The 27,571-nt window shown below is 41.3% G+C and overlaps 1 protein-coding gene across 3 annotated transcripts in view; it reads left to right on the top strand.

The window, feature by feature from the left end:
• TRIB2 (tribbles pseudokinase 2) overlaps positions 1-26,392 on the top strand; it is a 35,388-nt gene extending 8,996 nt beyond the window's left edge. For all 3 annotated transcript variants that reach the window (XM_054998262.1, XM_054998271.1, XM_054998279.1), the window contains one exon: positions 23,884-26,392. In XM_054998262.1, the coding sequence (XP_054854237.1) occupies positions 23,884-24,352 (469 nt within the window). In that variant the 3' untranslated portion in view covers positions 24,353-26,392. The remainder of the gene's footprint in view (positions 1-23,883) is intronic.
• The last annotated feature ends 1,179 nt before the right edge of the window (positions 26,393-27,571 follow it).

The following is a 27,571-nucleotide window of genomic DNA, read 5'->3' as shown; positions in this document are numbered from 1 at the left end:
GTTTGCAGATCCCAACGAGACTGTTCCTGACAGTCCATTCTCTTTTTCTCGGGCCGAGTGGGGCAGGCAGGTGCGCCAGGGTCAGGACGTGGGAGAGCCCTGAAAAAAAGGTGCTGGTACTCGGTACCAGTGAGTACTGTCACCAAAAAAAGCCCTGATTTTAATTGTATTTTTATATTATAGAATAGGAAGCCTGTAAGTGCCTTTGGATAGCTTCTTTTGAATATGAAATGAGAACATAGAGAGTTCCAAAAGTTTGACAATAGTTTAGGCCATGTTGCAGTGCTTGTCTTAGTAGGATCTAGCTGTTAGTTCCCATCAAGAACCCTGAATCTCCCTATCCAAAAGTTTGGCTGGGATTTCTTGTTGTCTTGCCTCAGCCTTGCATGGATCTGGTAACTGTACTGTCAGTTTTGGTTATTGGTGGGAATGTGAAACAAGAGATTAATGACGGTGCCTTTCGTTCCTGAGAATGGGAGGGGAGCATTTCTGAAGAGAAGAGGTTTGCGTCTCTGGCAGGCCTTCTACAGGTTTGTAAAGCGTTGTCTCTTTCAGCTAGGTGATTTAATCTGGCATGTTTGGAGACCTGGATTCTTTAATAGTTGCACAATTGTCCAAGAGGATTTTTTCAAGAAACTGATTTTCGTTGGATTCTTGAGTGTTGGAGGAAAGATCTGAGTCATCCGCAAATAAACATACAAATTTGTGTTGCTTTAAGCTGGACTTGAAGGGAAGCTTTGGCAATTATGTGTAAATTAACACATGTGAGCTGGTTTCTTAAGCATCACTACTACAAACAGTGGAGCAGAAGGGCAGTGCATGTCTTTTTTCTTGTGTGATGCCCTGTAGAAACAACAGAGGGAATCTTTATCTGTCCAGGCTGCCCAGATAAGGCATGGGAGGAGTTTTGACAGTCGCTACCTTACCTGTAGAAAAGAGGAAGAGTGGTAGGGTATGAGCTTTTTGTGAACTCACAAAAAGCTCATCCCCTACCATAAATTTTGTTAGTCTTATAGGTGCTACTGGACTCTTCCTCTTTTTTACTGCTACAGACAGACTCACATGGCTGCCCATCTTGAGCTACCTTACCTGTTTTTTATATTTGCATGGAAGTCATAGTACAAGCCTGTGCAGCATTGCTCCTGCCCAAGCCCATTTGGTTTCAGTAAGCTTTGACTGGAGTCACTGTGCATAGGACTGCATTATCAGTGTAATAGTGTAGCTTCTCTAACATTTAAGCCATTCTTTCCACATAAACACACACAAAGCTGCCTTATACTGAATCAAACCCTTCTGTCAAGGTCAGTATTGTCTACTCAAACTGGCAGTGGCTGTCTCGGACAGAGGTCTTTCACATCACTTCCTACCTGGTCCTTTTAATTGGAAATGCCAGATATTGAACCTGGAACCTTCTGCATGCAAAGCAGAGGCTCTACCACTGAGCTGCAGTCTCTCCACTTCCCTATTATATAGCTTTCCTAGGATATTCATGTCAGATGTCTAGTTTGCAGCTGTCCGCACATCATTCGGAAGTGCTAGAATAATGTAGACTGGAAACAAAATGCAACAAACTTTTCTCGTCAGATTTCAGAGTCAACCTTGGTTAGTAATTGGATCGGAGACCTCCAGTGAAGACCAGGGTTGCAGAGGCAGGCAATGGCAAACCACCCCTGTTAGTCTCTTGCCATGAAATCCCTGCTAGGGGTTGCCATAAGTCAGCTATTACTTCAGAGCAGGATTCCATTTTTTGCAAATTTTAAAAAGAGGCTTAAAAATGGCTGCACTCTATCTTTTCCTCCTTTAAAGTATTGCATATAAAGATACATTTGAGTGCTGAAGGCCACGGGTTATTTTTCCACACAAGTTAACTTCACAAGTTCTGAAAACTTAAGCTGTGGCTAAGGCTACTATAGCCACCTTGTGGAAGAATCCCAAACCTCCATCAGTCACATTACGGCATAATAAAATCTGGGATGATTTCTTCGTGGAGACGATCACCTACCAACTTAAACAAGCAGACACAGAGAATCTTCAATCAGACTTCTTGGAGAACTGGCTACCTGTCTTGGACTATATTGACCACCTATGATATAAAACCCTGCATACCATATCTAACTGATCCTTTTCGTATTTGAAAACCTACATCAATATAGAAAACAACCATCAAACCCCTTTCTTCTGTCAGTGGACATTCATTAATGCAATCACCTTATGCCCCTTTGCCTTTGTATATAGTTGATATTTTCTTTCTCTTGATGAAATGTGTTTGAAATTGTATGTTTACTATTGTTATAAAAACAAAAAATCCTCAAAAATAAAATGTTTAAAAGAAAAAAAAACTGATCCACAGTGAGGAAGCATGTTTGACAAGCTACTAGGATAGAGTCAGTGCCCAGTGTTCTTGTCTTGGCTATCAGCATTTAACATTTTTCTTACCCAGTGTTTCCTTCCTTCCTTCCTTCCTTCCTTCCTTCCTGCCAGGGAGTGTTGTTCTTTCCCATTTTTTTGAGCCTTGTAGATGCAGAGGGAGAATTTTGCTGCATCTTCTCTATCTAGGCCTATAACAGTATAAATGACATGACTCCTCCTTGTTTACTTTATTTGCCAAGGACTGGGGAAAGCGTCTGGCTGCCCACACACACATGTCAGAGTGAAACTGGTTGGTGGTGGCAGGAAACGTTATTACACAGCAGGAATTAATCACTCCTGTCCCTGCGGCAAGGCTCCTTTCCTTGTCGCAAGAGGGAACGTGGGAAGCCTTGGGCCTTGTGGGAAGAGAGTTTAACTCAGAATTTCTTTAAGGTGTTTTTTGGGGGGGGGGGTGTAGCATCCTATTGATTTCCGGATAGACTGCTGAGGGGCTGTTTTGTGTCTTTCATATCTCTTGGGCAATTATTCCTATTTGCAGCTGCTTAAACTGATATTTGGTGAATGCTTTTTTTAACGATGCGAAAGGGGTGAAGTCTCTAGTATTCCTGCATTTAGAAAAGAGACTGTGTCTGTAGACCATCGCAGCTTAACTGGATTGTGCGGTATTTAAAATGTTGTAAAGTGATTCATCTCCTGACCTTTGTAAAAGAGCCTAGAATTAAGAGGACTTTGGGATATGTACTCCTGCCGCTCTTGAGGTGCCTAGCATCCCCTTTTGTAACTGCAAAATTGGAATTCTTACGTGACCGTTGGTGTCTAGAAAGCCTGAAATGAAACGCTTGTGAAAAAGCTGAAAACCCAATGTGTCAGACAGTTTCCTGTTTCTTTTTCACAAGTCTCTCTTTCTCTCTTTGTGTGTGTGTGTTGTGTGTGTGTGTGTGTAAGAGATCAGCACTTCCCATTCCGTTTTGAGCTAGGTTTGTACGTTTACTGTAACTTCCGGCAGCTCTGAGTTTGCCTGGATTCTGTGTTTTAGTTTCTCTAGAGAAGCAGAGCACTGGGGTCTTGCTTGGTGCATATTCTGGTACACGTGTGCTCTCTTCTGCAGCTTTGATTTGCTCCTGGATGTGATGTCATTACAGCATTCTGCTGACACAAGATGAAGTCTTCAAAATATCAGTGAGCTGTCTTTGTACTGATCTGTGACTTGTGATCCATATTTTCCCTCTGTGCATTCCTGTGATGTGGCAGGGGGCACGGTCCTGTGTGAATATGCATTGGGTAACTGTTGAATGCGGTGGTAGTGACATGTTTGTGTAGGTCTTCATCTTACTCATTGTCCTTTGGCTATAATATTACACAAAATTTTAGAATGCAGTGTTGCTAAGGTGGAAGGGACAGGGTGTCCTGATCTGGGCTTTGTGGATAGGGTAATAATAATATCACCACTCCTGCTTGCTACTTACAACCCTTCTATTTCCTATTGTGCTGGTATTTTTGTCTCTTCTAAGTCGTTATGCAGATGTAGCTGTTCTAGTGCAGCATAACATTTCACATCTTTGTACCAGAGCACAGGCTTTGTGGTACATTCCCATCCTGGAGTCTCTTAATAGAGGATGAGATCAAGTTATTAATTTTGCTTAAAAATATGAACAACTTTTTAAAAATCTCCTTTTGTGAAAGAGTTTAGAATTGAAGTACAATCTTTGTATGTGGCTTTCTTTGAGTAATAAGGAGCGGGGGGAGAACTGATTGCAGGTATTTTTCTTGCCAGGGAATCATTAATGATTGAAGACTATTTTAAAGTCTTCAATTATAGTCAAATATTAGCTGTCACAATATTTGCTACTTACAGCTTACACTTGTTAATCAGTCTTGTTAACAAGATTGAGATTTTTTTTTTTTTACAACTGCGTTGCGACTTAAAGTCTCCCTTGGCATTCCAGGTACTGTCTGTGTAAGAGAAATTTGCCAGTAGGTGAGAGTTCAGAATGACTGTAACTTGTCATTATGTTTTGTGCTAATGATATGTCAGGTATTAGAGAACACTTGCTAGTGTTCAGTAGCAGCTTGAATACCTACTAGGCTGTGCGTAATATTTGTTTGTTTTGTTTGTTCATGTATTACATTGTTATCCTGTCCTTCTTTCAAGTTACTCAGGAGAAGGTTCTCCTCACCTTCATTTTCTCCTCAGAACAACTCAGTGAGGTAGGTTAGACCGAGAGAGCATGTCTTGACCAAGGTCGCCCACTGAGTTCCATAGCGAGTAGCAGTTTGAAGGTGGGTCTACCCGATCCTTGTTTGACATTCCTTGCTACACTATACTACCCAGGCTTTCTTCAGTTGGTTATAAATGTGATCTTGATTAGGACCTGCGTTAGAACCAAAATCTTTGTAACTTCTTGGGGTCCAAGATCAAAAATGTTCAATTAAAGCTTGACTTTATCACGGTAATATGAGAGCTGCACAAATGGCAAGCAGATCCCAAAGAGGGTATCACTGGAATGGGAAGAAGCGATGGCATTCACCACACCTGTGTGCCTCCTCCGTCCACAGAAATGACTAGACCACAGAAATGTGTTTCCTACACCACTCCAGAAACACAGGAGTAAATGCAGTATACTGGTTAGAGTGTTGGACTAACAACAACAACAACATTTGATTTATATACGCCCTTCAGGGCAACTTAATGCCACACTCAAAGTGGTTTACAAAGTGTGTTGTTGTTATCCTCACAGCAATCACCCTGTGATGCGGGTGGGGATGAGAGAGCTCTGAGAAGCTGTGACTGACCCAAGGTCACCCAGCTGGCTTCAAGCAGAGGAGCATGGATTCGAACCTGGTTCTCCAGATTAGAGTACTACTGCTGTTAACCACTGCACAAAACTCGGAGGGAGATGAGGGAGACCCAGGTTCAAATCCCTACTCTGCCATGGAAGACCTTGAGCAGTTGCTCTCTCTTTCTCTCAGTGTAACTGACTGTACAAAGTTGTTGTGAGGATAAAATGGAGAAGAGGAGAACCATGCATGCCACCGTGAGCTCCTTTGAGGGAGGCCAGGATAAAATGTAATGAGTTGGGCCTGAGCCACCATCAGTGGGGCATGTACAACCTTATTATAGCTGTAAATTATATCTTCCTGAAGTTGCTTAGATAGTTTCAAGGAAAGGAAACAAAAACGTGACCGGAGATGTAACCTGTTCTATTATAGTTGGTGACCAGTGTTTCTCCTGGCAGTGATTTTTGGTTTTATCCAGCACCACAGTTTATTGCAGTCAGGTTTTTTTTCCAGTTGAAGTAAGTAAACCTTCTAGTCTTGCTTTAGGGAAGAGCAAAGAAGCCACTTCAGAGGTGCTATAGGGCTATTTTAAAACATATCTTATATCTGTGATCCTGAATTTATTTGTTCCACAAGAGAACCAGCATCAAGTGCTAATTAAAACAGTAATTTTTACTTATCAAGTGGTTTGTTGTTCCTGTACCATTAATTAGCTCTGCACTTCTATGAAGAAAGCAGCTATGTCTTTTTACTTTACTTTTTAAAAGATTTTTTTTTAATGAGTGTTGTTTTTATGCCCCTGCTTCTTCTTACTCTTGGTAATTTCTTTGTTGTCTTGTTTTATGATTCTATTGCATTGTTTTTACTTTGTGAGCTGCCTGATGCAGTTTACTGGAAATGGTGTTATATAAATTTCCAAATAAATTAAACACTATTACTCTTTTTAACAATTGAGAAATGGAGGCTGAGAATGACTTGCTGAAGGTCACTGGGTTTTAGAGACTGAACAGGTATTTGATCCCTGATATCTTAGATAAAAGCCTAGACAATACTCTGTCTGCTGGATCACACCAAATTATTCCTAGCTGCCAATATTAAGAGATAGCATAGATCATTTGCAGTTCTAAGCCTGTTGACTTTAGAAGACTGTAATTCTGTTTAATGTGGCATTGTTGGATAGCAGTGTTATATTTGACATCATGTTTATTTCATGATATCAGAATCAAAATTGTAGATGCTTGGGCAACCATGTCTCAATCATTTTCTAAAGACATAATTTTATCACTGTGGGCCTTCCAAAATTGAAACAGAACTTTCAAGCTTCTCTAACAGTGCTGTCCATCTTCTAATCTCATTGATTTCAGTGTGCCTAGAATAATGTGATTCTGGGGGGGACTGTCCTGTGAATGTATCTGGTACCCCAACTGTGAAGTCTCATACTTAATCTTAGAGCTAAGTTACATTTTATTTACTTCATATATATTCTACTTTTCTCCCCCAATGGGTAGCAGCTTGGATTCTGCCATCCCTCATTTTATCCTCACAACGAAACCTTGAAAGAGGTTAGGCTAAGAATGTGTCTGCCACAAAGTCACATAGCGAGCTTCCATAATAGAATGGGGATTTGAACTGGGGTTTCCCAACTCTTAGTCTGACAATCTGGCAGTCACACTGTGCCACACTGGCTTGCAGAATAAAGCTGCTCTTCTTGCTTCTAACTGTAAAGATTGTGTCATAAATCACTAAGTCTTACTAAGATACTTTTTGCTGATTATTCCAGTTTATGAGACCTGAAATAAAGCTAGAAGGTGGATTGAAAGAATGATGAAGTGCAACTCTTGCTATATCGTCTATATTAAACTTAAGTAGTCCGGGTCACTTGGTTAAATGCTTATGTATTATGGAAAGGCAGTTTTTGGAAAGCCAGCATGTCAAGGGGCATGGGCTGGGGCATCTCTGATACTGGTTCTCTCTCTGCAAGCCGATCTCTTCCTACAACATTGGATAGATCCAACGACGGCTGCATCACATTCTTCCACTATGTGTGGCTCTTAATGGAATGGAACTTCTTGGGAAATTAAGTTGGCATTGCAGCTTATGCCCTATTCCAGATAGCTGTCCCAATGACTGTTTTGTGTTGCATGGAAAGGACAATAAGAAGGGGTACCAATGAGAATGGCTCTTGGCATAGACGATTTCCCCCTGTGTGCTGTCCATACTGATTTTCCTGACTCTTAACCCACTGTTAAGATTTAGTAGGGATCGGGACTAGTGATGGGCACGAACCAGAAAAAAACCCGAACCATGCAGTTCGTGGTTCATCACATTTCATGAACCACGAACTTTCACGAACCTGCCCTTGTTCACAAATCGGTTTATTTTGGTTCGTGAAAATGTCACTTCTGGGCCAGTAAATCACCACTTCCGGGTCAGCAGAAAGTCACTTCTGGGTCAGCTGAAGGTCTGCAGGAAGTCCATCCCCCGTTGCCTAGGAAACTGATTGATTGGCGCCAGGCTGTCTACAGTGGTGAACTGAAAAATGAACCAAACAAACCAGCCTAACGTTCGTGGCGGTTCATCAGAAATGGGATCTGACGAACTGCTGGTTCATGAACTGGCCTGGTTCGTCACGAATTTTGGGTTGTATTTCGGTTTGTGCCCATCTCTAATCGGGACATTCCTGGAGTGCATACCTAACACCAGAGAGAAACCTATATTTGGAAAATAAACCAAAAGTGTATTACTTGTATTATTTAGTGTGATTAAATATGTAACAAAAGGGATAAATAAAGATAAAATGTGTATTTAATTTTAGATCAAAAGAAATCCCTTTACAAATCATGAAATAGGTTACCTTTTAGTTGCAGATTATCTAGTACAAGTAGAGTAGAAGTTGCAAGTTGTCTTTTCTCTCTCATTCTTTTCTCTGTTATCCCCTTTTCTCTTCCTGCCTGTGTTTTTTTTTCCTTGACCTCTGTTCTTCTGCCCTAACATTCTGTACAGGTTGAGAACCCTTTTTCTCAATCTGCTCAGTCTTCATTGAGAACAGAGTTTGCATAGTCAGAGTTGTATCTTAGTTGTGGAAGATGAAAACACAGCTCAGGCTCCATCCGGAAACCAGTGCTTTTTCTAATTATTTTTGAATTTGTCAGTTTGTGTGAGAAGTAAGAGTTTTGTCCTCCCAGACAGTAAAAGTCATCAACCTACAGAAAGCAGAATGGTTGTGCAACTTGACTTGGCACTGAGATTCATACTAATTTTTAATGAATTAACTTCTGGTTGGATTTAAGCACCCCTACAAGTCTTATTCTGTGCATACGTTTGGATCTCCTTTTATATATGCTTCTTAAGAGTGCCTCTCCTGTCTATATTATATGTAATACATTTTTTAATTCTATATATAAAGGCAGGTTTACACTTAGGCACCCACCTTTTTGAAATCTCTGGCAATTTAAGCCCTTAAGATGTCCTAGCTTAGATTCATCTAGATAAACTGTTGAGTTGTGTGTGTTTGGGTGCTTATTTGCAAAGCTGTTGTGACAGCTGTAAAGTACTATGGACTGAGCAGTAGCGTAGCAGTAAGTAATACATTTTAAATCAGGTTGAATGCTATAGGAAGTTTGGTGGTCTTGGGTTTTTTACTTCAGGCTTCCTCTAAACCCATGGAAGGCATGTTTCATGCGTCGGGCCATGCCCTACATTCAGTTGCTTACTCTAAAGCCGTGCAGTAAGTTCTTCCCATAAAATGTATGTGCTTTTCAATGCCATTTATGTGTTAAGTTGATATTGTATGCTATACTATAAATGCTGTGTAAATCAAGTATTGAATCATACAACGTAAGTATGTAATAGAGCTGAATCCACAAAGCCAGTGGTAAAGAACTGAAACTATTGATAAAAATATAAACCGAAGCAAAATCGGGTATGTTCGGTCATTCCCAATTCTGTGAAAGGATGATATAGTCCAGCAATTCCTTGTCATCTATCGTAATTGTTCTTTACTAAAGAATCTGGTTCCCCATTTTGTTTTTTGCTTGTGGGGTGCGTGCATATGCAGGCTGCCTAAAAGACACTTTTTCAGTCCTGAGCACCATTGAGGGAAAATAGTTGGGTGCATGGAGGTTTCAGTGCCCCCTTCACACCAGTAACTATGGTAGGTAGAGATGAACATGAACTGGAAAAAAACCCTATGAGGTTCAAGGTTCGTTGCATTTCACGAACCATGAACCTGCCCTGGTTTGTGAACCAGTCCATTTGGTTTGTGAAAAGGCCACTTCAGGGTCAGCGGAAGGTCTGCAGAAAGCTCAACCACCACTGCCTAGAAAACTGATTGATCGGCACCAGGCTGTCTGCAGTGACAAACTGAAAAATGAACCAAATGAATCAACCTAAAGTTCATGGCAGTTCATCAGAAATGGGCTCTGATGAACCACTGGTTCGTGAACCATGAACCGGCCTGGTTTGTGCTGAACTTTGGCTTGTATTTCAGTTTGTGCCCATCTCTAATAGTAGGCAATCATTACATGAAATTAACATCTAGGCATTAGCCATGCCATTTGCCACGAAGTTGTGAATGGTTCAATTTTTAAAAAGTTCTTGAGGATGGGTGAAAAATCTTAGGTTTAGTCTTGCCCTGCAGTATAATGAAGTGATAAAATAGGCTGTACCATTTCAGATTGCAGTTGGGGAGAGTCAAGTGTTTATTATTTACCCCATGTAAAACTCCATGCCACTTTTTAAAAAAAAAGAACATTTGCATGCTGTACTAGCATTCTATTTACAGAGAAAATTAATGTAGAGGAATGTAATTGTGATTTTGTAGGGGAATGTAATTCCTTCCCTGTAGTCTGACATGGTATGGTCCATTCTGCTACCTCATTCTGCTCTACCAGGCCTCCTATAGTATAGTTCCAGTGTTCAAAATCCTTCACAATAGCACTCGTAAAATAATTTGTATTGGTATCCGCACATTACAAGTGTAGTTGTTTCAGTCTGCGAGAAGAAGAGTTTGCCTAAGGCTAGCTAGTAAATTTGGGTCTGAGGGATGATTAGAACTACAGATGACCTCAAGTTCTTAGCATATCCTCTACTACTTCTTTTTAGATTCTAGCTTAAGGAGGTTTAGTCTCTGCTTGTAAGTGGAGCAGAATTACAGTGTGTCTTCATTTCATCCCCGTCCTTCCAGCTTCATACTCTTTTTTTAAAAAAAAAAAAGCTATGGGGAGGAAGCTAAGGGGACTGCATGCATATGAGCAAATACTATTAAGTAAAGGCTATACTAGAGGAAGTAAGAATAAGATGGCAAATTGCTATGGTGGCAGAGTGGACTGCACCACTTGCAGAGGAGTTTTTCATGGTCACCCTCAGAGTTCCCAGGTCCCTGGACCCTCCCAGCCAGGAGGTGGGGAATCTGGGACGTACCTTGTGTTGTTCCTTGCGTGCGTTCAGAGCGCTCCAGGACAGCCATGAGTGTGCACCTGCACTTTGTACAGGGCTAATTCTGGCCTGTTTGGGGCCCAAATTAACCCCAGTGAAGTGGAAGAGCATGCCCGTGGCGTCACTTCAGAAAGTGATGCCCTCACACTCCGCTAGGAGCATGTCCAGTGTGCGCTTTCCCAGGTTGCCTGCCGGTGGAGGGCGATTGCTGGGGGGGGGGGGTTGCCACCACAATTGGACAACCCTCTGGGAGATTGCTCATGACTAGCGGGCAACTTGTAAGACAAGTTACTCTACATCCGCCCTGAGCCTGCTGATGTGGGGAGGATGGAATATAAATTGAATATGAATGAATGAATGAATGAATGAATGAATGAATGAATGAATGAATGAATGAATGGAGGTATAGCATAGCAGTCTAAGAGCTAGGGTAGAACCTTTCATTTTGATGTGCTTTTAAGAATATTTAAATGGAGCTTTTCTATGAAGGAGCATTAAAAATGTGAATTTTCCCACTGTGATATGAAGTAGTGCAGCTCATTCTGCTTTCTTAGAATTCTACCTCTTCTTTCTGGTGTGAGTCTAGGCGAGGCCCATTTCCGCTTTATTCATATAGATTCCATGCAGTCATGGACAAGGAGAGGCAGATATATCACTTGTGAAACAAGACATAGCCAGAAAGTCATCACTCTTCTGTGTGAAGGAAAAGAGGGGCTGAATGAATCTTGATCTTCAGCTTGCCAACGAATGTTTGCACGATCATTATAAACCAGCCTCGCATGTACCTTTTTCAGTTGGGCATTTGTTGAAGAGGGGACTCTGCTCCAGTTAATAAGAGCTGTGATCAAAAGAATATTAAAATACTATAGCCTCTTACTTGCCCTGAAGTGTGCTCCTTTACACTCCACATTGACTGCCAAATTATACTGGTGTTGCATTAAGTGGGGTCAATCCCAGTGTTGTCCTTTTAAAATTCTGATGTTTGTGGTTAAAACCTTTTGAGTGAACGCATCCAGAATATATGTATCAAAAGAGTGCAGTTGGATTGAGTTAGAAAAAAGGCTTGATCCCTATGAACACATTGTAGACCTAGTAGACCACTGGGGAAGGGAACTCATGGTTCCACTTCCTTGATGGGTTCCTGATTGAAATAGGTAGAGAGTTTCCTGGCATGGATACTGACTTGTAGCTGAAACAGTTGGAAATCTTTTTGATCAACATCAACACTTGAGTCAACTCTAACAGCATCTTAAGACGTGAGGTTCCCAAACTTTGTCCTTCCCCCCACCCCAACCGTGGTGGAACAAATTGCATGACTGAGGAGGAGTTGCACTATTGACTTTCCATCAATGGCAACCCCAAAGAAAATTAGTTTCCCCCAGTCACTACTATTGCTGTCATTTGCTTGGTACTAATGGTTGGAAACATCTCTCTGATAGCTGCATATGGCAAGTGATGGGTAATGAGTAATATCTTCAACAGAAGAGCAAGATTCGGGTCCAGTAGCGCTTTAAAGACCAACTAGATTTCCAAGGTATGAGCTTTTGAGAGTCAGAGCTCTGTCATATACCCTGGAAATCTAGTTGGTCTTTAAGGTGCTACTGGACCCAAGTCTTGCCCTTCTACTGCAGACCAACATGGCTGCCTATCTGAAACTATCTTCAACAGACACTTCCTGTGACTGCATGCTCCTTGGTCTATCATAGAAAGCTTGACAGCTGGTTGCCACTGTACAGGTTTTTTCCATTCTCTGTTCCTCAGTTCTATTTCACATTGTCCTATTGTTAGTCCTCTTGAAAGCTCCATTTCAATCTTTACCTTTTGAAGAGGAGAATGTAGTCATTGTATAGATATTCCTTCACTTAAGGCAGTGCATTTGAATGTTATCCCCAGTTTTCTTTGTTCTGTTCTTTACTCTGGCTCGGATTTTGCAAGAAATAGTGTGTCATGAGTGACTGGGGGCAATAGATGTGAGGTATCTACCTACAAAAATCCCTGTTGCTTTTCTTAGGGCACAATAGGAACCTACCTGTGCTCAGTGATTGTGAAAAACTCCTTGCTGTGCAGTGGTTTCCATATGGTGGACACAGTTTGTACCTAAAGAGTCAGGCTGTTAAGGATTGTGAGAAGTTACGATGTTCATTTGACTCTCTGTCTCCCTGGCTGTCGAGTGTCTGTTGTTTGTACCAAGTTCTCCTTCACCCTAATTGTGTGCTTTTAGTTCTCTAAACGCTGGGACAGATTGGCATAGCCCCTGCCAATAATATTGATGTCTGTTCCCTTTCTAGCTCTTGAATGTGTCTTCTGAAGATCTGTGATTAGTTCCTTACTTGGAATCCAATCTTCTGTTGTGACTGCAGGGTTGGAGGAGTCGAAGTCAGGGTAGGAGTTATCAGCAGCTTTGCAATGGCTTCATTGAGAATGTGTACAGTTACACTACTCTTTTCGCGGCCCCACTGTTATCAGGCATAGACCCAACCTTGAGCAACCATGGGATCCTGTTTTATTTCCCCTCCTTCCCTACCTTAGCATTGTGCTCAGGCAGTGCAAGAGGGTTTTGCAGCAATACATCCTGTTCACCAGGCTTAAATCGGGGCCAGGATTACTTGGTAAGTCAGTGTAGTAACCTGCTGGTAATTCTCATGCTCTTCAGCGAAATAATAACATCAACTATCATTGTCTACGATGCTTCGCCAGAAAAGGATGCTAACTCAGAAGTTTACATCAAAGGTCCTCCTGGAAGAGTCTTAATTGATCAGGTTTTGTTACATTGCTGAAAAGCCAAGTCTGAATGCACTCAGTAATGAATGGCATATTGATAAGAAATTCAGAATAGTATTGTTTTTCATGGGCTTCCCTGCCGGTTTCTATGGGGACAAAGACGCATTTCCCGTCTGAGTGCTATTTGCTGCCCTCTGATTGCACTTCTGTGGTTTCATTCACCAGTAATGGGAAAGCATTCATAAGCAGAATAGCTTCCCCCCTTTTAATAGCAATGATTCAAGCTTTCTTTAAAAAAAAAAAAAAAGGAATGCAGGGTTCTATCAGTGATCTGATAGAGGCATAATGCCGTCTTTCCAAATTGAAATGATATACTGTAATTGCATCAGCCTTGATAAAGAGCTCTGCATTTTACGGTAAGTTTTATTAAGCAGTTTTTACCTAGTTCTGGAAGCTCATATGAGGAATTTTAGCACAACTGTTTGTATGGTTAGAGCCGGCATAGGGGAGGGGGGCCCAACCACTGGTTGCTGTGCCATGTCCATTTTAATTTTTTTTAGCCCTGTATCTCAATGGTGGTGATGCTGAATTTCTTCAAATATTAATAAAAATTAGTATACGTATAAATGAGAGGTAGCTGAGACATTGGCAGATAACCACAAAAATGGTTGCCACTAGCAACCATAAACTTTGGGTCCCTAGCACAGAGTAAAAGATCTCTTTTTCTTCCTAAGTGCATTGCCGAGGAAGTGGGGGAGTAAAGGGTCTTTCATTGTGTGCTAGAAGACAACCCCCTTCCCTCTTGAAAGCTTCCCATGAGTGCCAAAAAGAAAAAAAAATAGCTCAAGGGATGGCTCCTTGTTATGAACTCTGGAGAAATTCAGAAGCAAATTTGGTGCCCCTCATGATGGTTGTACCCCAATTTTCTGGTGCAAAACAGCTAACTAGCTCTTGTTTTCTGTCTCTTGTTGGGGTGTCAGCTAAAATGTGTGGATGCCTCTGTGCTTGGCCATTACTCCTAATCCTAAACTACACAGCATAACAGTCGTTTTAGGATTACTTGATACAGACAGCGTTTGAAGGGGTAATGAGACTCTCTTGAATGTTTTTGTATGAATGAATCCAGTGATTCTATAACTAATGAAGTGTGTATGTGTGCAGTCTACACAAACATGGATCCTGTGTGTATTTGCTCCGTGCTAATCCGTTTCGGCAAGATGAAAAGATGGCCACTGCTGGTTTGCTTTATCCTTTTGGAGATTATGCTGGAGCAAGCAGATAAAGGCCAGCTGTTGTTGAGATCAGCCCAGTTTCAACAAAATCTGCTTTCCTGTGAATGCAGGTCTTGATTCTTCAGTACAGTAGAGGTTTTCTTTCTCTCTCCTCTCCCTTTTAAAGCATCAAATGCTGCCAGATTTGGTATTCCAGATTTCTTAGTGTGTGGGGGGGGGCAGGGGGCGGGGGGATAACAAAAGAACAAGCTTTCATTCAGTAAACCTGGAGTATGTACAGCTCCAAATATCGGGGAGGGAGGGCAGTGAAGAGTTTGGAAGAATAGACTCATTCTGCAGTGTCTGAATTATGCTGAAGAACAAAAACAGAAGAATAGAGACGTGCGGGAAGGTTTTTTTTAAGGAAATGAAAGCTAGGTCAAAGCACCTTGCTTTTTTGAAGCATGTCTATTATTTTTCCCTCAAGCAATAATGGGCAGTCTAGAGTGCAGAAATAAGAGAAACAGGAGGACAGATATGATGGCTTCTCTTCCGTTAATAGGTAAATAGAATGTCAAATCCATTGTGCGATGTTTGGTCCGAGAGGATTCTTTTTAAATTAATAGGCTAAGCCAAGCTTGGACAACTTCTGAATTCTTGGGATACACTCTGTTCTCTAGGCATTAGCCTAGGCATGGGGGCCAGAACAATCCTGCACTCTCACAGATAGTGAAGTGTTATAATAAAATTGTTGTCATTAGAGCCACCAAACAGATTAAAAATGTACATAATAAAAATGCATCTTAAACATCATTAAAACCAAACAAAAACATATCATTAAAACAGTTAAATCCAAAGGTAAAAAACACATACAGCAATATAGGACAGGAAGGAGAGATCACTGAGGAAACACCCATCATAACACAAAAGTCTTCACCCGCTGCTGGAAAATGGCAGCAAAAGGGGCGGGCCAAAATCCCTGGGGAGAGAGTTCCAAGCATATAGAGACAGTTACGAATGTAAATGCTTGAATGTTAGGGGGTCATCGTTGGAACTGTTCTGTGAATATGGTGCTGAGATCTCAAGTAACTTGTAGGTTTGGTGGTGGAGTAATTAGAGTATGTGACTAAAATCTGGAAGAGCCAAGTTCAAAATCCTACTCTGTTAGGAAGCTCCCTGGGTTTTCTTAGGCCAGTCAGTCTCTCTTAGCCTCGTCTGTCTCATGAGGATGCAAGCCAGAACGGAAAACGATATATGCTGCTCTGAGATACTTTGAGGAAGGGTAGGATAAAAAAAAACAACTAATGAAATATTGTAGGCAGTGATCCCTTTTTTTTCCTAGAATGCACATGAGATACATGTTCTGAGAACAAATGTGAAGATTCTTTTAAGCTGTTAGCAATTCTAGGCAGAGATCCCTTTTTTTTCCTAGAATGCACATGAGATACATGTTCTGTGAACAAACGTGAAGATTCTTTTAAGCTGTTAGCAATTGTTTTTAAACTACAAGTAGTTTGAAATGTCTTAGGAACAGGGCCAGTTTGAAGTATTTTGTTTGAGGTATTTTATCACCTCCAGCAAGATACAATTTTGTTTGAGGTATTTTATCACCCCCAGCAAGGTACAATTTTGCTTCTCCCCCTCCAAGTTAGTTCATAATGTGACAGTAACATGGAAAATAACTTTCCGTTTCCTGTAATATAATTTTCTCTTTGTTTTGATTTCTTAGTTTGGACCCTACCTGTTTTTCTGCTTGGTCTCTTTTGATAAATCTCCTCACTGTAGGCTTTTGTCTGCATAGGTCCCATGATTCCCAGCATAGGCTCCATAGTGGCCAAAGGACTGCCACCTTTCTCTTTCACCAGCAGAAATGCTAATAGGATACAGCCTCCTATTAGTGAATTCATTGAAGGGGATCATAACTGTATGGCCGAATGCATTTTAATGGATGGTACAATTGTTCTCCTTCACTAAACCAACAAGGTGTTTTATGACAGCTCAAAGATGAACAGATTTAAGCATAAATAAATGCTTAGAAAGTAATTTACAGAATTGGAATTTTAACAGACTTATTGACCAAGACCTAAACAGAAACTATTATTGCTATCATGAACTGTCATTGAGGTTTTGAGGTTTGCAGAAGAGTGTAACGAAATATTCTTGTGTTCTATGGCCTTTTAAACCCATTGTTCTGTGATATCCGGTTGTATAGCTGTAACTGCTTCATGCATCTGATGAAGTAAACTCTAGCCATGATTCAAGCTCCTTTTCATTTTGCTGCACCATGGTTTCCTCTCTGGAATTTGTCTTTGTGATGAATTGTTTAATATTATGTCAGGAACTTATCAGGGCTAAGAGCTGGTTTTCAGTTCAAGGGCTGAGTGCTGGAAGAAGAGTATCTCTGAGCTTGCACAGAGTGGCATTCCCTCACCACTGAATACCCCTCCCACTTTAATAGTTGAGATTGCTGCTGGACAAAGACTAAGACAGGAAACATAAGGGGTAAGCCACTTGCCTTTAGGGGAAAAAAAACCCTGATTCCCCCCCCCCGCCAAATTTTGCCAACTTAAAGCCACTTAAAAAGCAGCTTTTGCCAACTTAGAGCCACTTAAGGCAACTTACCAGAAAAGTTATCAAAGCTAGGGTCCCCAGAGCCCCTGTCGGGGTAGGGGATCCCCCACTCCCAGCCACTGCCCCCCACCTCTTCCATCATTCCCAGCACGAGAAGGAAGGGAAGTATCATGCGGGGGTATTTTGCTTAAAATTGGCTGAGTAAATCCCCCCTGTGTGCCCCCCATAACTTTTTCATCCTCCAGTTTGGGCCCCAAGGGACCTGGCAACCCTAGGCAAACGCAATTTAAGTGGGGTCAGAGGGGTTTGTAGATTAGGACACCATGACCTTGAGTGTTTCAGTTTATACCACATATATTGCTAACTATTTATGAAACTCTTGGTTTTGGCTTTAGTTAAAAAGGGAAAGGTATTAGCAAGGAGGGATAGCAGGAGTATAGACGTAGAGGAGTCTTCCACCTGGTTATGTAGCAACTCCTAGTGATGTGGGGCTGAGCAAGACACATGAACAAGAAAGAAACCTGGGCTCGTTCCAGGCAATGCCCTGTATGGTGGCACTGGCTATACTCGACAGCAGTTTACTGGATTGAGAATTACTGTTTCCTGCTTTCATACAGCTCTTATAGCTGATTCATGTAACACTGTATAGTGGTTAGAATGTTGGACTGCCATTTAAGAGACCCAGGTTCTAATTCTTCCTCTACCATGGAAGATTGTTGAGTGACTTCGGCCATTCTCAGCCTAATCTATCTGATAGAGTTGTTATAAGGATAAAATGGAGATGGAGAGAATGTTATAAGTCCAGGTTTCCCCCCCCTTTTCAAAACTAAAGTGGGGTATTCAACACTGTCCCAGCTGGTTAGACATCACAAAAGTGTGGGGGAAGCCAGTTTAGGATACTAACATCAGTTTCATAGGCAGCAAATTACGCTGTCTATGAAATTTTACAGCAAATTATGCTATCCATATTATATCTATCCTCAGACTACGAGCCTCTTCACACTTTTTTTTATTTTTAAAAATGTGAAATATCTGTGCCAAACAGATGTTTAATGAGTATGACTGAAAACACATCAGAAGGTCAAGGTTAGCTATGGCCTAATTCTTGCTGAGGTAATATCCTATTTTGTCAGCAATATTACTTTAGAATGCAGGTGGAAGACCACATAATGGAAAACTGCCCCACTTTTTTTACTAGTCCTGTATACATTATTACAGCTAGAAGCAGGCTGATGCCCCCCGCCACCAGGTTGAAGGCAGTTTCTTTTAAAAGGAGCAGCACTCAAAAATAGCTTCTTCCCATCTAGTCTGAAGTGGTACAGTCCTTTCTATCCGCCACCCCATCACTGGTACTCATGTAGGCCCAAGTCTTCACTGTGAAGTAGCACACAGGTTTATTACCTCAGAAAGAACTAGGTCTTCTTGACACATACAGTATCAAACTGAGAGGCAGTGTTGTACATTGGTTAGTGTCTGGGTGACCCATATCCAACAAACCCTACTCCACTATAGAACTGGCTGGATGGTGTTTGGCCAGTCACTCACTCTCTCTTTCAACATAACTTGCCTCAAAGCGTGAAAGTGAGGATAAATTGAGGGTGGTGCTGTATACCACTCAGAGCTTCTTGGGGGAAAGGCAGGATTAAAATGTACTTAAGTAGATAAACAATTAGGATTGGCTGCTATGTATTGCATGAAACAGTCCTCCCCTTCAGCAACATCTAAACAGCTTGTACAAGATCTGGCAGACCTAGATTTGAATCTCCATTCTGCCAGGGAACCTTGCTGGGTGATCTTGGGCCAATCATACATTCTCGCAGGGGTGTTGTGAAGATAAAAAGGAGAAGGGGATGATGTAAACTGCCTTGGAGATAGGGTTGCCAGCTCCAGGTTGTGAAATTCCTGGAGATTTGGGGGGTTAAACCTGGAGAGGGTGGAGTTTGGGGAAAGAGGAGACCTCAGCAGGGTTTAATGCCATAGAGTTCACCCTCCAAAGCAGCCATTTTCTCCGAGGGAACTCATCTCTGTGTCCTTGAGATCAGTTGTAATTCCAGGAGATCGCCAGCTATAACCTGGAGGTTGGCAGCCCTACTTGGGGAGAAAGATGGGGTAAAAGGGAAGTAAATAAATAACTCCAATTGCTCCCTTGAAACATTCAGTGATAAAGATGATGAACACCAGCCAGGAAACCCCTAATGACACTGACATTCCCTCAACTACCTTTTAACTTTTGCGTTTTCCATAGTACACATAAAACTTAACTTCAAAAATAAATCATTTTCTTATTTATACATAAAGATAACCCTCAAATATTGGTAAACAGCTCTCCTTGCTTGATTTTTTCCACTGAAGGCAGATCCATGTTTATCATTTGGAGGTGCCACACACACAGTTTGGTTCTAGGCTCATATGTTCATCCTGATTAAGAATGTGGGATAAATATCCATGATCCTTTCACCTCAAAACACAGGAAGAAAGTATGTAAAATCTAGGCCCTCAGAAATACAGCCCAGTTCATTTGGTTCGTCACTGCACATAGCCTGGAACCAACCAATCAGTTTCCTGGGCAACGGGGGGATGAGCTCTCTGCAGACCTTCTGCTGACGTGGAAGCAACGTTTTCACGAACTGAACAAACTGGTTTGCAAACCGGGGCAAGTTCTTGAAAGTTTATGGTTCATGAAACGCAGTGAACCGCAAACTGCACAGTTCAGAATTCTCCTGGTTCGTGTCCATCTCTAGTCAACATTGCCATTTCCTAACTGTTACTGGGACAGACACACACACAGTTATCTGTCCGTGAAAACTTGAGGTAAATTCCTAATAGAATATAATACTACAATTGCTAGTATTGTAAGGATGCTTCTAAAGTGAAAGAGATTGACCTGAAAAGCCAATCTGTTCCTTCTGGAGGTATAAAAAACCAGCTTTATGAGGAAGAAATGCACAACAAACGCATATTGTTTGCCATGATAAGCACACAACTGAGGCATATTGTCACTAGTAGTAGTAAAATGATAGAAGTATAGGCAAGAATGGGGACAGACTGGTAAATTACTGCAGCGTTCAGAGTAATTTACTGTAGTGTGCAGCATGTACCTCATCTCCTGTAGTCACTGAGGGTGACATAAACAGTTGCTGCTTTAAATCAGGGCAGCACTACCTTCCATCTTGTTAGGTAGGACCCAGTTACTATGAATTATGTATTTATGACTTCCTTATCCAAGGCTTTCTGCCAAAAGGACTTTCACCCTTGCTAGTAAATGTCTCTGGATGTTAAAAAGGTTTGACATGTGGCTGGAGGTTTTAAAGAGCAGACTTCTGGGTAATAAAATAAGTCCCATAATATTTTTTTTCTGGCTCTGTTGAGTATATAGAACATAACCCTTCTTTCTTCGACAGTGATGCAGTGTCTAGCTTACTGGCTTCCAAGGTTGCAGCACCTAGTGTTTTCTTGTTATTTAACTTTAACAACAGTGGTATATATACAACTAGGTGTGGATGAATACCATAAGACAAATTCTGTCAATAACTCTTCCTGACGTCAGAGGCTGGGTTTCTTCAGATAAGTGGCGTATTAACAGTGCAATCCTAAGCAAAGTTATACTATTCTACTAAGCCCATTGACTTAAATTGACTTAGAAAGGTATAACAATGATGCAGTCATTTGTCTGTGCTTGGGGCTTCCAAAGCTTGTTGATATTTGAGTGCTCTTGAGAAAATGATAATGCTCTTGATCATTATTGTTATGCACGTGAATGGGTATAATTGGGACATACTGAATTTGCTTGTGAGTTGTATATCTTCTGGGAACTGGCATATATCTATATTTTTCTTTAATTGGTGGCACTGGATTTTATTTATAAGGTGTAGTCGTCTGTCCTTATTCCCAGTTACTCCTGCTAGAATGACTGAGCCATCTAACATCATGCAGGCCTCCAAGTATCAGTGGATGCTCCAGAATCTATGGTGGACTTTAGTAAGTCTCCTTTTCTATGGAAATTCTTGGTAGATTTGGTATTCTACCCTAGATGACACCTTAGACACTGGCAGTGTCACTGGAACATGCCCTCTGGTAGACCTCTTTTTGTGGTTGGAATTCAATTTCTGTTTCCTTTGAACAAAATCAAAAGGACATGCTTACAACTTGTTGACACACAATAATTAGATTTAGATTAGTTTTTACTCAGCAAATTTAGTTAAATAAGTTGATTTGATTTGAGGTTTTGAAGATTCTGGGATCAGTACATGAGTAGAAGAAGACAAACTGAAGCTCAATCCCGACAAAGAGTAAGGTGTTGAGTAAGATGTTCAAGATTAGAGATGGGCACGAACCAGGAAAAAGACGAACCGTGCAGTTCGTGGTTCGTCATATTTCACGAACCATGAACTTTCACCAACCTGCCCCAGTTCACAAACCGATTCATTTGGTTCGTGAAAATGTCACACCCAGGTCAGCAAATTGTCACTTCCGGGCCAACAGAAGGCCACTTCCGGGTCAGCAGAAGATCTGCAGGAAGTCCATTCCCTGTTGCCTAGGAAGCTGATTGATTGGCACCAGACTGTCTGCAGTGACGAATCAACCAAACGAACCAGCCTAAAGTTCGTGGCAGTTCATCAGAAATGGGCTCTGACGAACTGCCGGTTCACGATCCACGAACCGGCCTGGTTCATCACAAACTTTGGTTTGTATTTTGGTTTGTGCCCATCTCTATTCAAGATTGGTGGTGCTTAGACTGGAGATAACTTCCTAGGGAAAGTTAACTGGCTTCTTTTCATTTGAATTTCAGAAGACTTGTCAAGATTATTTTTGGTAGAATTTTTGGGTGAGGAAATGCAGAAAAGACTTGAGTTCTCTGCTGCTTTTGTTTCTCTTGGGTGATCCTTTTCAGATGGAAAAAGCAGGACATAAATGTGAATGATTAAATAGCACTTGTACCAATTTCTAAATAAATCTTTCAAACTTAAATATGGACTAAATATAACGGGTTGGAAGTATGGGGGTTCCCCCCCACCTCTGGGCAGGACCCTGGAAGGTTCACAAGTTTCAGTTTGTTTTTGCCCTCCAGCTCTGCTTGTATTCTCCTCTGTTTAGGTGAGTAGCAGAAGTTTGATGGTGTGCTGAGTTCTAGAAACCTGGCAGAAACATTTTGGGCCTTCTAAGGGTGGTCAAAAAGCTGTTGATACATGATTCGATGAGAATGGTTTTGAAAGGTTATCATACAAATCTTGGGCCATGTTCTGAGTGAGTGGTGTTCCAAGTCACCACATTGGAAGCCGATTCTTATATGTATGGCTGAATTGCTTCCCTGATTGCTGCTGGGTCTTTGGTTAGACTTCTTCAAGGTCTGGGGTTTTAGAACTGAGGGTTTCGTAATGAAGAGTTACACCTTTGGAGGCCACTAAGTTGCTGTATATCCTCCCCATTAATCAATCTGTTGTCAACACAGTATTTTAAACAAAAGGGATAGGAATGAAAGGTAATGTGGTTTTGTGCAGATCGTTGCAAGTATTAATTTTCTAAACTAAAAATCATTGGGGATTGTGTAGTTGGAGTTGCTGGATGTTGCTTTCCATAGCTGCTGCAGGGGCAGGGAACATGTAACACGGGCGGGATCAGGAAAACCTGAACTTTCCCACCCCCACTGCAGCTACGCAAGCTTTGCTGTGATTTCCCCAAAACTTCATAACAAAACAGGTATGTCAAAGGTTGAAGAAAAGCCAGAGAAATCCCAAGAGTACAAATGCAAACTGATGCTGAGTGGAAGCGGAGGGAGAAAGACACTTCCAAACAGCATTGAATCTAATGCAAATAACCCAGGGAGAAACAGCCTAGGTTTCTTAGGCTGTAAACAGTTACTTTTTCAGGTAGTTGAATACTTCGAAAGGAAGGTTGACATTTGTGGCACAAGTATCCTAACCACTTTCACATTTTTAAAGTCGACGAGTCCTCTTTGACCAAAAGCAGCATTGAAACAAATAAATACAAGTACAGTAGAGAAATAACAGTGGGTCTTTCAAACCTGCTTCCATCTCTTCCCAAGCTACTCTTTTCCATGCTTCTACAGACCTGGAATCTGACTGCACCCTTAACTGGGAGAAAGTTACTATGCGTATCCATGCTTACATCATGTATCTGATGGGCCAAGATGTCAAAAGGGTCCTGTATAATGTACTGTCTTTTTTTTTTTTAAACAAACTCCATTTATACTCCACTTTTCTCCTCAATGGGGACCACAAGTGGCTTACATTCTTCTTTCCTTCATTTTATCTTAACAACAACCCTGTGAGGTAGGTTAGGCCAAGCGTGTGAGACTGACCAACAAGCTTCCATGGCAGAATGGGGAGTTGAACTAGAGGTGTTCAGTTCAATACTTGAATCAAAATACTTAATTTTGGCTGAATCAGTGAAATCCATGTATTCCCAATTTAAAAAATGAATACCAAATTATATTCCGGATTTTTAAACCGAATTAATTTGGTAAAATTCAGCCAATGTTTCCTATGAGAAAAACAATATGAGGGGCTACCTGGTGGGTTGAATGTTACCAAATTTCTCTTATATCACCGAACTAGAGAATCAATTCAGTATTCAGTGAATACAACATTTTTTCCTCGGTTCAGTAGTCCTAATATGGATTGAACAATTTTTCGAAACTGGATTTACAAGATCCTAATCAAACACTATAGCCAGTACATGAAACTGGCTCTCTCACATTTGTCTCGGGGTCAAAACAGAAATTGCATGGGTATCTGTCAGTGAATCTAAAAGCAGTCTTTTTCTTTTTGCTTTACAGGACCAGAGTAAAGCTGGAGAGCCTTGAAGATGCATATATTTTGCGAGGAAATGATGATTCTCTTTCTGATAAGCATGGATGCCCGGCCTACGTGAGCCCAGAGATCTTGAACACAAATGGCAGCTACTCTGGCAAGGCAGCAGACGTGTGGAGTCTAGGAGTCATGCTTTATACAATGCTAGTTGGACGCTATCCTTTTCATGACATTGAACCTAGTTCTCTCTTCAGCAAGATCCGGCGCGGGCAGTTCAGCATTCCAGAGACTCTATCTCCCAAGGCAAAATGCCTTATACGTAGCATCCTGCGCAGGGAGCCCTCAGAAAGGCTGACTTCACAGGAAATTCTGGACCATCCTTGGTTTTCTACAGACTTTAATGTGTCTAATTCAGGATATGGTGCTAAGGAAGTAACAGATCAGTTGGTGCCTGATGTCAATATGGAGGAAGACTCGGACCCATTCTTTAATTGAGCGTTAGGACCCAAGTTTCGAGAGTGCGTGGTCTTGGAAGGGACCGATATGAAGGGAGTCCTTTCTGATCATGCAGAATTATAATCGTGGCTCAACCTGTCATGATAGCAAGAAAAAAACAACTTGGAGGTCTTTCTTTTTCTTTTCTTTTTTCTTCTTTTTTTGGTTGGAGAAGGAATGTCCGAGAAATGAGCTAGTTGATGACAATGTAGCATGACGACTGATGGGCAGGCAGGAGGAAACATTGCTATCAAGTTAGATGACAGGGCAAAAGAAGGCAGCATGGAGCAACTGTAGCTTCTCATTTTTACGGAGCCAAGGACCCTGCACATCCAAGTTCCCGTGCAGCCACTAAGCCACTCCTGATTCTGTTTCATTCAAACACTTAACAGTTCCCAGTGAATAGAAACTTTTGCCTCAACTTGCATCTTGGCATCGCACTGTTAGATATTTAACTTCAGCCATTATTCAGGGAAGGTTCAATTAGCTGTTATTCAATTCTAATATTTTGGTTTCCCTGTTTTTCTTTTTTAGAAAACAAACTGATGTTAACAGTTAAAACTGAGTTTAATTATTTTGAAGGGGTGGGTGGGACATGCACAAAGACATGAGAAGTGGGTGCTACACAAAGTTTTAGTTCATGTCTCTTGATATAGCTATTCACAATTCTTCTAAATAAACTATTTAATTTTTTTGCCAGGAGAGAAATGTTTTGTGAACGGGTGTCACTTAACAAGCCTTTATGAGTTGGTTTGGTCAAATGTTTTTTTTTGTTGCAGGAAGCATTTCTAAGTCAGACTTCCGGATGTATTTGACTGCTCAAGTGAGGAAAAAAAGAAAATAATTCTTGCTCTTTTTCATGTTTGAAATGCTGGCTTCTGTTTTACCAGGCTGCACATAAAGTTGACCACAGAGGACAAACTCCCCCTTTTGAATAACTTTTTAAAAAAGGAACTTAATCCTGGAACCAACTTTTCCTCTGACTGCCCCCAAATGTGAACAGAGGGGCTCTTTATTATTGAAGAAAAATAATACATTTCCACCCCCTTCTCCGATTTCCTGGAAAGGCAACATCTTGGGTTTCCTTTTTCTTTCCTTTCTTAAAAGAAGGATGCTGTTTTAGTTTTCTCATTGAATTACCCTGAATATAATATAAAAGGGTATTATTAATAAGCTGAGCATTCTAGGATACAAATCTGTCTCCTGAAAAGTACATGGTAATATGCACCTTTTGTATTGTCAAGATTTATTTATTGATGAAACTGTCACAGTTGTGATGAATTAAGCCAGTACTTCAATTACGGGTTGACTTGGGGTGACATGTTACATGCGGTAGTTAACACACTTCTTACATTTTTTCTCTTCAAGTATTCCTGTCCCTGAATACTTTCTTTTTTAATTTTAGCTTCCCCCTCCCTTTCCTTAGAGAGCTTTCATTTTGATTTAGACCGACAAATGATTTTTTTTATTACTGCTTTTATATTGCTGTATGGTATTTGGGGGAAACAACACACACAAATCTCTTGGCATAAATATTTGTGTTTCCAGTACCTCAGTTGTTCTGATGTTACTGCCTGTATGCGTTTTTGTAAAGTGGTCATGTTTTTTGGGTAGGTACATGTGGACTCTGTAGTATATAAATGTTACTTGAATTTTGTGCTTAATTATAGTATGTGGCATGTGTGTACGGCTACTTGGCATTTGACATATGGATGCTATTTGCCTGCCCTGCAGGAAGATTTCGATCCCACTCTCAAGACGATGGTTCACAGTTCCTTATCAAGAAACAAAGCTGCAGCTGACCTGCCTTGGTTCTATTTTGGTATCTAAGAATATAAAGGATTAATGTTTTTACACTCTGAAGATGGTGCTGTGTTGAGGGACTTTTTTTTTTAAACGTTTATTTTATAAACTTGTAGAAGGAAAGATTGGTGATGTGCATGGTGGGATTTTACTGCCTCTGGTGTTTTTGTCTTGTATTTGGTTTAATGTTTTTGTCCTAATCTCTTCAATAAACAAAATTGTGCATATTTAACTAAATTCAACTTGTAAGGGCTTTTTTTTTAATTATTCCAAACTGCTGCAGTAACATTTTCAATCCTAAGTGTGTTTTCTTATAGGTACTTCTAATGGAGTTCAGTTCAACTTAGTTCATAATCAGTAGATTGGACCATACTTTTCACTAAAGTGGAAGTTCGTCATTTAGTGGAAAGTAGTCATAGGATCCAACCAAGTAGGATTGCAGTGTTAAATCATCCAGTCAAAGATAAAACTACCACTGATTTCAGTGGGAAGGATGTAATGCCCAATCCAACAGTACATAGAAAGTCCCAACGATATGTTCATGAGATTGTAGTATTAAACATATGCTTAAATCCAGGGGTCATTTCGTAGAAAAAGAACTGCAGGAACTCATTAGCATAACTCATTAGCATGTCTCATTAGCATATGCCACACCCCTTGCCATCACCAGAAGTGTGTCAGAAGGTAACACCCCCCCTCAGGCCCCTTTCCCCCAAAATCTCCAAGTATTTCCTAAAAATAAAGCAGAATGAACTCAAAGCAGCTTACCCTCCTCTGGAGAGCCAGCCCCAGCAGCCCAGCTTGCACTCACTCGCTCCCTCTTTTTCTCACTCACAAGTCACGAATGAAAATAAAGCAGAATGAATTCAAAGCAGCTGAACCTCCTTTGGAGAGCCAGCCCCAGCAGCGTGGCATGCACTCTCTCTCTCTCTCTCTCTCTCTCTCTCTCTCACACACACACACACACACACAAGTCACGAATGAAAATAAAGCAGAATGAACTCAAAGCAGCTTATCCTCTGGAGAGCCAGCCCCAGCAGCCCGGCTTGCACTCTCTCTCTCATGAGTCACAAATGAAGCCGAATGAAGCAGCTTATCCTCCTCTGCAGAGCCCTCACCGCTTGCAGGCCTGGAAGACGGGCCACGCGGCTGACCCCTGTGCAGTGGCCACCCCCGTGCGGCTGCGCCCACCCCAGGTTCCTACCAGGGAATCCAGGAGGTGGTGATAGGGTGGTGCTGGTGCTGCAGCAGCTGCTGCTGCCTCCGCTGCTGCCTGCTGCTAAAGACACGGGCAGTGGGGAGGAAAAGGAATCATGTGGGCATGGCCAAAACCCACATGACCTCTTTTCAGATGTTCCAGAATGCCATTCCAGTGTGTTCCCCCTCCAAATAAGCCCTGCTTAAATCTCTCATTGG

The sequence above is a fragment of the Eublepharis macularius genome, chromosome 1 (genome assembly GCF_028583425.1).
Source record: "Eublepharis macularius isolate TG4126 chromosome 1, MPM_Emac_v1.0, whole genome shotgun sequence".
Classification (NCBI taxonomy): domain Eukaryota; kingdom Metazoa; phylum Chordata; class Lepidosauria; order Squamata; family Eublepharidae; genus Eublepharis; species Eublepharis macularius.
The sequence above is the reverse complement of the archived record's forward strand: the minus strand, read 5'-3'. Positions and strand labels throughout refer to the sequence as shown.